The sequence below is a fragment of the Lissotriton helveticus genome, chromosome 10 (assembly GCF_964261635.1).
Source record: "Lissotriton helveticus chromosome 10, aLisHel1.1, whole genome shotgun sequence".
Classification (NCBI taxonomy): Eukaryota; Metazoa; Chordata; class Amphibia; order Caudata; family Salamandridae; genus Lissotriton; species Lissotriton helveticus.
The window spans coordinates 338,869,963-338,880,496 of NC_136071.1; the positions used below are offsets into that span (position 1 = coordinate 338,869,963).

The 10,534-nt window shown below is 41.8% G+C and overlaps 1 protein-coding gene across 2 annotated transcripts in view; it reads left to right on the plus strand.

Moving 5' to 3' along the window:
- LOC144783789 (uncharacterized) overlaps positions 1-10,318 on the plus strand; it is a 226,454-nt gene extending 216,136 nt beyond the window's left edge. For both annotated transcript variants that reach the window (XM_078662488.1, XM_078662489.1), the window contains exons 5-6: positions 3,349-3,468; positions 6,992-10,318. In XM_078662488.1, coding sequence (XP_078518614.1) covers positions 3,349-3,468; positions 6,992-9,279 — 2,408 coding nt within the window. In that variant the 3' untranslated portion in view covers positions 9,280-10,318. The remainder of the gene's footprint in view (positions 1-3,348; positions 3,469-6,991) is intronic.
- The last annotated feature ends 216 nt before the right edge of the window (positions 10,319-10,534 follow it).

Consider the following 10,534-nt stretch of genomic DNA (forward strand, 5'->3'; position numbering starts at 1 on the left):
TAAGATTTCAGTGGACGAGATAATCGTTCGAGTATCCAAAACGTGTTGACTGATAGGTTGAAAATTATACTGAAATAAATCAATCTAATTCTGTAGCATTCCTGTGCTTTTGAGGTCTCGCATGAGACCGCATATATGCCATCTCTTGCAAGTTTATTGTCCCATTATTTAACATTCGTTGGCTTCCTCCTCACTTTTATTTCTTTTAGTTTCATTCATCAGTGGCTTCCTGTTTAATTTTGCCGGTCGCTCCAGACTGTGAGGATTTTAGTTTCATCTCATTGGATTCGAGTCACATACTAAAGCACTGTAGGGAATTAGCTGTGTGTGCTTCGATGTATGTTTCTCCCACACCCACTATCCGCTCCTGGACTAATGTGCAATTATTTGTGAACAGATCCTTCCTCAAGGAAATATTGTGCATGCTAACAAGTTCCTGTGTCAAATGTTTACAAAGGATCGTCGAGATCATTTGTAACAGATTGGATTATATTTGTATAGCATGAGGCCTTGAAGAGCTAGAGGGCAATTCATTTGTGACTTAGGTAACTTTCCATACCCCACAATTCCACTCCACATCACACAGTTCCACTCCTCACCACACAGTTCCACTCCTCGCCACACAATTCCTCGCCATTCATTTCATTCCGAGACACAAAATTCCACTCCATGCCACACAGTTCCACTCCACACTATTCCACGCTGCATGATTCTACACAACACAATTTCTTGCCACTCCATGCAGTGCAACACAATGCTGCTCCATGCCGCGCAATGATACTGCAGTTATTGCACACAATGTCACCCTACTCCTCACATTGCCACGTCACACAGTGCCAATCAATGCCAACAGTGCAAATCCACGCCACACCATGCTGCTCCACTCCATGCTGCTCCACTCCATGCTGCTCCACTCCATTCATATCACCATGATGTCACACCCTTAACATTTCACAACAGTCTATTTTTCTATAGGTTTGATTATCATATATCAGATTACTGCAGAACCACTCCATACAAGGGCATTAAGACAGCAACAATAGTCAATAATAGTGGTCACGGCTGTTATATTGACTGCTAACTCATGCTCTCACATGCATCATAACTTTATTTAACTTTGCACTTGGTATCCAGACCACATTAATTTAATTTAGGCATTGACTTTGAACAACGTTCCAATATGAATTCTCCAGTTGAAGTAGCACATTATTTAGGGCCTCCCAATGCCCCCATTGACACTTCAAGATGGAGGGCACTGTAACATTGACGCTCGCATATGCGCTAGCAGTCCATCACAATTGACCTCGATATGCCCTTGCAGCGCTGCTGCATGCTATTCCATGCGATGTAATCTTTATTTTCACTCGTGGTTTTAGGATCATTTTTTAGAGTCACTAGACACCCTCAGGTACACTCCAAGATGGCCGCTGCTTTTTCTTGACGCATGCGCACTAGCGATCCCTCACTTGACCCCGCCATCTTATCTCACAGACGTAAAGTCAACACCTGGCTCCAGTTTCATTAATCACGGGAAACAGGATCCAGGCAAGCAGAGGAGAATAGGTCTCCGGCGCTCTCCGCGCACGACCACCTTAGTGCTTTTAGTGACTTTGAGCCTTACTTTGCCATAACCTTCCCATGCCTTCCATAGGTCTCTCTCTGGTCTCCTTGATTTACTATACCTTTATTGTTATTATTGTCAGTTTTTAACACTTTAGCAGCTGTGTGCTACCCTTTGCTTTTGACCAAAGGGGAACTAATGATTGATCCAAAGGGTAAGATCTTTTGCTCTCACCTGAGGTCTATTCACCATTCATAATATTCTATATGTCTTAAAACATGCTTGATTTCTGTTTATGCCATGTGTGTCTACTTGCCTGACATGTTTTTTTGTGTATAAGTGTGTACACCTTTTCGCATTGTGGCGACTTGTCAGCACCAATAATAGCATGAGCATGTCTACCATCAGGAGACATGATAACCTAATGTGCAGAACTTGAGAAGCACCTGACCATGTAATATGACAACTAGTTTGCTTAATGTTTTATAATATTTCATGTTTTATTTAGGTTGGACAATCATTTTATTAAGGTATTTTCCTATAGGGAGTCCCCAACACTATGCATCACTTCCTAGGTGTGGGGTCGCAAAACCTGTCGACCTGACCACACCCACTCATTTAGGCTATTTCGGTGCTTTGAGGCCTTAGAGTAGCCTACCTTAGTCTGTTTTAACCCTGTCAAGGGAACCACCGCATAAAAAATTTATTTGGCACCCCTTCGATAGTTTTAGCTTCACTACGCCTTATTTCACACACACACTCCACCACACGTTCTCCGCCTTTACGCATACTTCATTAAGAGTTAAAATAAAAAGGTTTATAAAGTGACCCTTCATGGGGCCCGTAGGACATTGCAGCGCAGGCCACACAATGAGCCCACCCTATGATGAAGCATGACACCTTTTGGATGTGTGAGGGCACCAAGAAATAATCCTAAGGATCTCCCTGCATTTGTCCATCACTTCCTCCTTCTTTCTGCTATAGGCTTGTCCATCACTGCTTCCTTCTTTCTGCTATAGGAACAGTATCCCCATACATTAGTATCTTGCTTTATATAGGCTATAGCATAGGGTATTGTCTTAGTCACTACTTGCATTTTCTCAGAGCCATGGGGAAGTGCATTCTTTGCTACAAGATGGTAAAAATGCTCATGCAATTGGAGTCATGCAGAATGTATTACCTATGGGGTGTCTTCTCCAAAGGGCACCTGTTACAATTCTGAGGGTGAAGTAATTTATCTCCCCTTGTTTTTAAAGTGAAATGTATTTTCTGTCAGAAAAGGATACTTTTGTGGCAGCTGAATTTCATGTGTTATTGAAAATAGCTTTTGTGTCCCGAAACAAATAGGGAATTATGAACTGAAAAGGAGAAACACAGTAAAGCCTTCAGGATTGAACTATCATTCCTTTCTTAGCTTGTTTCTTTGTTATTTTTCAATCTTAACTGCTAGTCCTTTCCATCTAGTAAGTTTTGTTTAGCTTTTAAGACAGAACTACAGCTAAAGAAATAGGAAACCGTGCTCAGAGACTTAGTAAATAATTATAACAAGCTACTTATAAAGTCCCTATTCCTTTCCGCATCAACATATATACCTACAAACATTCTTATTTTGGAGTGATTTGTAATTGAAATGTACATGTAATGGTCGCAGTAAGAGATCTCTCCAAGAAACTAAGCAGGTGTTTGCTTCTTTGCTGTTACGATATTTTGAGTTCAACTGCCTTACTAACCACATGTATGGTATTCCGTTGAATAATTAAATTACTTTGGTTAATTCTGTTGCACAGATGAGGACATTACAGAGGCGTTCCTACTTTCATTGATACCAGATGATGACTACGACTCTGATCCCAATTGCGAGGATGATCGGGACTCAACAGACGACAGTGTTGGCAGTGTTCCAGAGTGTGAGTAAAGCTAAAAGCCATGTTTAATGTTTATAAGTTGCTCTCAGGTTACTAAAGGGTGCCTCAGACAGGTCAATGCATTCTGGAGAGCATATTGGTAGCGGCCACCAGCAAGGTGATCATTTTATTAACTTGATTCAATCCAAATATTTCTGTAGACCAATAGCTTCTGCATGCTTCATAAACTGCAAATCCCTAGCCTGGATTTACCCATGTTGGGACCCTGTTACCACTAAGCGCAACTGATTGGTGCAGGGAGGAATGTCTGTCCAAGAGCTCAGGTCATTGGCACTTAAAACAACTTCAGTTTGTTACTGAACTTGATTGGGAATTTGGGATTTGTACTAATTGTAGCACTGTGGATGTTTGGCTTCTGACTATACTGCCCTTTTTCAACAGTCATTCGCGTAAGCTGCAGTGTTACACTGATGGGCTTAATAGTTACACATGCCAAATTAAGCCATAGCTTAGCATATATCGAAGTTATGTGTCCCGTGTTTCTGACGGACTTATTCGGAGTGCCGCTTTTTTTGTAATGGGCCTACCGTGTATAAGCATGAGCCAGACATAGATACTAAATCATGAATTGCCTGTTACTACAAGAAAGACTTTAGCAGAATCTTTTAATAAAGAAAGCAGTCACATATTTGTTTATTCTACGGTGTCCGCATCCCTCCAATTTTATTTTTCTCTCCTTGACATTATGCGAACATTTGCTTGCCTTTTATAAACAGTGCCTCCTTTTACTTTCTGCTCTTCTTACTAGTGGCTGGTAATTGTTTGGGTCTACTAGGTCCAGATTATATTGTGTAGGTTTTTCCTGCAGTCTGCTTTTAGCTGGCTATTGTTGAAGACTTTTAGGGAGCAATACTAGTGCTTACAGTGAGCTTTTTGTCCGAAAATTCCTTACCATTGGTTGGCTTTCTTGTCCAATCCATTCACTTGATCCTTGTTCAAAAGCCTTCTTTCCTTTACTCTTCTTTATTGTCCTTTTGATTGGGCGGCTTGTGCCTTCCCACTACTTACATTCACATATATGCTTTTTTGCTGACTGTTATCAAATACCTATTGGCTCTAATACATCAAAACAGTGGTTCTTAATTTTTCGACTTCTGTGGACTCCCGCTTGGTCATTACCGGAGTCCGGGAACCCCCCCACTGAATCAATTTTTGATTCTGGGGACCCCCATTGAGTCATTGTTGAAATCTTGGGACCCTGTCCAAAGCAATTTCGATAATTTGAACCACAAAACAGTACACAAACATATAGAAATGATGATTCAACAAACAAATAGGCAAATTATGAAATATTTTATTTAATTCACAAATATAAACCTTTTTATTTTAGTGGAAAGCTTGAAGCTTTTCTAATTTTAAGTAAGGCTACCCATCGTCTGTATTTTATTCTATTTAAAGCACTTTCACTGTTCCCACGAATCAATCTGTTAATATTTTCTTCTATAAGCAGTTGCGGACACCCTGTGTAGGTTTTGCAGACCCCCTTAGTAGGCTGTGTGGACCCCAGGGGTTTCTGGACCACAGGTTAAGAACCTCTACATTCAAATAGATAGAGGGATGGAGATAGATCATAGACTGATATATATAGTAGCGATTTACTTGCTTTATTTTCTTAACCAATTGCTCTGACTCATTTCAGCAAAAGCAAGCCTTTATCAAAGTGCAATATATCTAGCAGGAAATAACAGCACATTTCTCCATGCAGTGTCTCTTAAAGCCTCGTGCCAAACGCGTTTCTGGAGCAGTTTCTCCCTTCATCAATGGCAGGCTAGTGGGGGAAAGAAACAGCTGCTACGCATCTCGTGATGTTTTTCAAGTTCTTAGTCCCGCCCCACTGGGCGTATGCACAGCGTGCATTGTGGTTCTTGCAGTCTTATGGTAAGTAAAATCCTTCCTTGGTGGCAGCTGAGACTTACACCTCTCAAATTAATTATCCTTCAAATTGCTGGGTCGTCACTGCGCCGCATTTCATGCCATCCGATTAGGTAACGTCGTTCTGAATGTTACACTCGAGGTGAGAATGACCAGACCTGCCTTGTCAGCAGTGGGCCAGAACGACGTTACCTAATCGGATGGCATATATGGATATATAGTGGCCTGCTCTTGCCACGAAGTGCCCCACTGCTGACAAGGCAGGTCTGGTCATTCTTACTTCGAGTGTAACATTCAGAACAACGTTACCTAATCGGATGGCATGAAAAAAGCATGAAATGCGGCGCAGTGACGACCCTTCCGTATGCGGTTTTGTTCTTGACTAAAAGACCCCATTGTGCTACAGTTTGACATTTCAGTGATCAGGACGCAAGTCCCTCACCAATCGAAGTTGCAAGGTTTGTAATAGGGTCTGCTACTCTTCCAGCCAAGATGTTCAATTTTTGCTGTGTGGCTCCCAATTTAGGAGCTCTTGTCGCAGATCTTTTGAAATTGTTAGCCAAGTATAGGTGATTTTGATAAGTGCTTTGTGGTGTGATCCAATGTGTGAACAGCTAAAATTACCTGTAGACAAACTAATCATTTTTTTTTTCACTACAAGTTTAATTATTTTTTGAAGGTACAGAGTGGGCAGAGCCCGGCAAATACATTACATATGACGCTAAAGACATAGCGTACTTAATTTTATCATTTCATAACAGCTAAAGAAGTTTCTGCAACGCAGTGTCTGTCATTGCCAGCCGCTCCACTGTGTGCGCTGGATCAGACTGGAACCCGTACCACAAATCGTTAACCACCAGGAGATGAGAGGCAGCGTAATATGCATATATATCTGCCGCTGCAATAGGTTGATTGTGTGCACGTTTGGAGTGTGACCCAGATCGCCCCTCCTTGCCATCAAAACCTATTTAGGATCGCATTTAGTTGTGTTGCACCATTAGGGGGGGATGTTGTATGGAAAGGACTGCCGCAGATATAACAAACTAGGTAGGGATACCATGTTAACAAGCATTGACATTGCAATAGGTCTCGTCTTTTATTAAGTTAAAGCCATTTGCTTTGCTATACAATACCATTAGCAAAGCAAATTGCTTTAACTTCATCAAAGGCGAGACCTATTGCATTTTCAATGCTTGTTTTATACAGATGTCACTGAAAAGGAACCTGACCAAGAATCGTCAATAGAAACCCTGCCTCAGAGGTGAGATGGACTTCTTCTCCATTAAAGCGTTTAACGCAGGATCTGCCGGGTAGGCCAAAGCACCCTTGCCTGAGCCACTAGTAGAGCAGGGGTCACTGGATATTATTGGCTTTAATTTACTTAAGAACAGGTAAGTCCACATATACAGCTGCATGGTGCAGAAGCCAGGTAAATATTGAGGTTTAACGAACAAATAGTAAAATGGAATAGAAGTTAAAGGAATGCAATTTGGTGGCATACCAGAATAGGGTACACAGCATCCGATGTAGAGAATTAAGCAATGTATCAATCTTATTATTATGTGAAGACTGATTAGGGGTAATAAAGGGTTTCTATCATGCAGTATATTAATATTGTCTTTTTAATTTTCAGTTCCGGAACCTCTGATGGCTAATGGTCCAATTATTGCCAAGAAAAGTGTTTCTGAAGCATCCACTGTTTCTGTACGAGAAATCCCAAAGAATGGCAGACAATGGAATTTCACAGTGAACTGCATTGCTACCAAGCCTGTTAGCTCTGATCAAGAAAAGAAACTTGCAGGACTTGCTGCTGAGAAAGGACTCTTATGCTTGCCACCGGAAAGCTTTGTGCAGGTCAACGGTCTCACAAGTCCTGCTTTAAGCCAGCGAACAAGAACTCCAGATCTGACCCAGCAAACCAGCCTTTTCGGAAAAACAGAACAGCATAATTCCTGTGCTGTGGCAAAGGAGAGCGAAAAGGGCTATGAGGCTAGGCCCAATTCAAAGACAGACCGTATTCAACATAAATTAAAACCATTTAATAATACTGAACATGTGGACAAATTTCACCTTCGCGCAGATATCCCTCTACTCCTTAATATTAAACAGGAAGAGGATCTAGAGAAAGGACTTGCAATTGATGCTCAGCTTAAGCAGTCACTTCCTTTTGGCTGGGACATTAAAGAGGAAACTGAAGCAATTCCAATATGTGAGGAAGGTTCCCAAACCAGTACAGCCACTGTACCCCACCCACCTGTCCAACGGAAAAGAGGGTATCTTCAGAAAAATGCTGAATCTGACAGATTACATTCTGACTCTGAAAGTTCTAGGCGCCATAGCACTCGAATCAAAGGTAAACAACCAGAGTCTGCTGCTGACCAGGTAGAAACATCTGAGGAGTCAGACCAAACAGATCATCTAGGAAGTGAGAGTGTTGCTCCAGCTCGAAGAAAGAGGAAATCTAACAGTGATAATGTCCAAGGTAAAAATGATAGCACTCGGAAGAGAGGGCGAAAATCACGTGCCCCACCTGTGAAAAGACCTGCTCTCAAGTCCCGTCTTCCTGAGGAACAGGTACCACTCACTGTACAGAAAATGTACAGATGTTCTAAATGTAAAAGAACCTTTAGCCATTATTCTCAATTTATTGCTCACCAGAAATATGAGATGAAAAAGATGAGCAAACATTTAGAATCTTTGAAACAATCAAAAGCTGATTCAGACAATAGTGAACCTGCTGAAGAAACAGTTGAAACATTAGATGAGGCATCCACCAGCCAAAGGGTAACTCGCTCTGGCAAAAATGTAGATGACTCAAAAAATAAAGAAAATAACAGCAGCAAGGGTCAAAGACTACGGGAACGCAGGTCCTATACTTGCAACATTTGCAAGGAAACATTCACAAGTAAATCAAGTATGGTTGTGCACAAAGCAGACAATGATGAGGAAGTGTATAATTGCACTCAATGTGAAGAATCTGAAGGTCAGGCTACCCCTGGTATAACTAAATATGAATGTGGCATATGCCAGAAGACCTTTTCTCACAAAACGGGTCTTGTTGCACATCTGCGAATTCACACTGGGGACAAACCTCATCAGTGTTCTGAGTGTCAGCAAACATTCACTTACAAGTCTGCTCTAATTGTTCACCAGAGAATACACAAAAAAGAGAAAGAGAAAGCGCCAGAGCTGATAATGCCAACCCTTGTGCCCATGGTGAAACCCCCAGTATCTGGCCCAGTGAGGACGTACCAGTGCCCACAGTGTAAGGAGCAGTTTTCGAATTCAACACTCCTTTTCAATCATCAGCAAACGCACACAGGACCCAAACCACATCAGTGCCAGTACTGTGACAAAAGTTTCAATGACAAGTCTCTCTTGACTGTTCATCTGAAGACACACACAGGGGAATCTCCTTATCAATGTGGCAAGTGTCAAAAGACCTTCACCAGCCAGTCCCTCCTGGTCTCGCACAGTCTTACACACTCAACGGGGAAGCCATTCCAATGCACCATGTGTGAAAAGAGTTTCAATGGTGAGGCACTCCTGATATCTCACCAGAGAACCCACACTGGGGAAAAGACCTTCCTGTGTGGCCAATGTAAGGAAACCTTCAAATCTGAAGTACTTCTTGCAGAGCACCAGAAGGTTCATATGGAAGACCGGCCACATAAATGTGACTACTGTGAGAAGGGATTCAACAGCCAAACACTTCTGGTAGCGCACAGGAGGATCCACACAGGTGAGAAGGCATTTCATTGCCACTACTGTGGGGAAGGCTTCAACACCAGCTCGCTTCTGAATGTTCACCTCAGAAATCATGCTCCAGAGAAGCCTTATCCATGTGATCTGTGTGAGAGAAGCTTTAATCTGAAGTCGCTACAGCAAGCCCATCGAGCCACCCACGATTTAGATAAATGAACATAGCAAGGACCGATTAATGGTGCTAAACTTGAAAGCTTGTCTCGAAAATGGGGAGGCTGGTAGTAGAGGGGAGAATATGAAGGCAGAGCAGTGAAAAAGATGTTGAAACTGCACACAGAATACAATGACGCTTCTTCACGCCAAAAAAGGACATTTAATGTGAAAAGAAATATTGTTGTTAAATGTTGAAGAGGGTTGAAAAAACTGCCAATGATTCTCATATCCATTAAATGGAGCTTTAGTGGTTGAGCAAACTCATCCTCTCACATGTCCATTGAGGTTGCATTGTGCTGCTGGGCACAGAGTAGTATATTAAGACCATCACAAATTGTTAAATGTCCTGCACTGTGAAGAAAGATCTGCTATGCAATCAGCACTTACCGTAAACAACAATATCACACGGGTAACTAAAATCTCATCTCAACTCTTCCAAAGGAAATACATTGTAAATTCCAGCGAGGTCTGCAGAGGATATTGCCCAGCAAAGTGTCAACATTAATTATCTTGGGAAGAGTTGTGTTTTTCTTTATCCTTGTATGGCATTTGCAAAATGTGTTCTCACAGCAGCCACAGAACTACATACCTTAACATATCCAACCTTCTTGAGGTCGTAGTGAGAATTCAGATTGGGAAACAAGGGAGGGATGGCCAGGTTACCCAGCATTATTTGTGGGGCAAGAGGAGGGAACCCCTTTGCACATCTGTCTTATTTGCAAAGCTGACAATTAACTAATTGAAATGTGGGGCCCAATGTAGTATTAACCTGAAATGACTTCAATATTGGTCTTTTATTTTTCACTTGGATGGGTGTTCAAGTCCACCTTTGCTGTTAGGGGTTGGGAGGGAAAGAGGGCATTTTATATACATGCATGTCTCGGAACCCATGGCACGCACGCTGTATGTGTTGTAAATATTGGTGCGGGTGCAGGACCATATCTAGATGCACTGGTTAAAATCCAACTTCTGAGTTGGAGAGGACCACTGTGTGTTTCCGCTGTTTTATGTTTTATTAAGTGTAATAAACATTGTAATTTGAGGTTCCTGTGTTCTTGAAGTTGAATGCCTTGTGCCCAACACGATAGCAGTGTAGGCATGCTCTAGATAATTCTAAATGTTGAAGTCCTGTTGCTCGAATGGAACAAAAATGTACTAATAGGAAAAATATAGCAAACCTAATGAGCCATTTGGGGGCGAACACACAAAATGGACAGTTCCGCTCTCATTTGAATACTGAATGTTAATTGCCACAAGT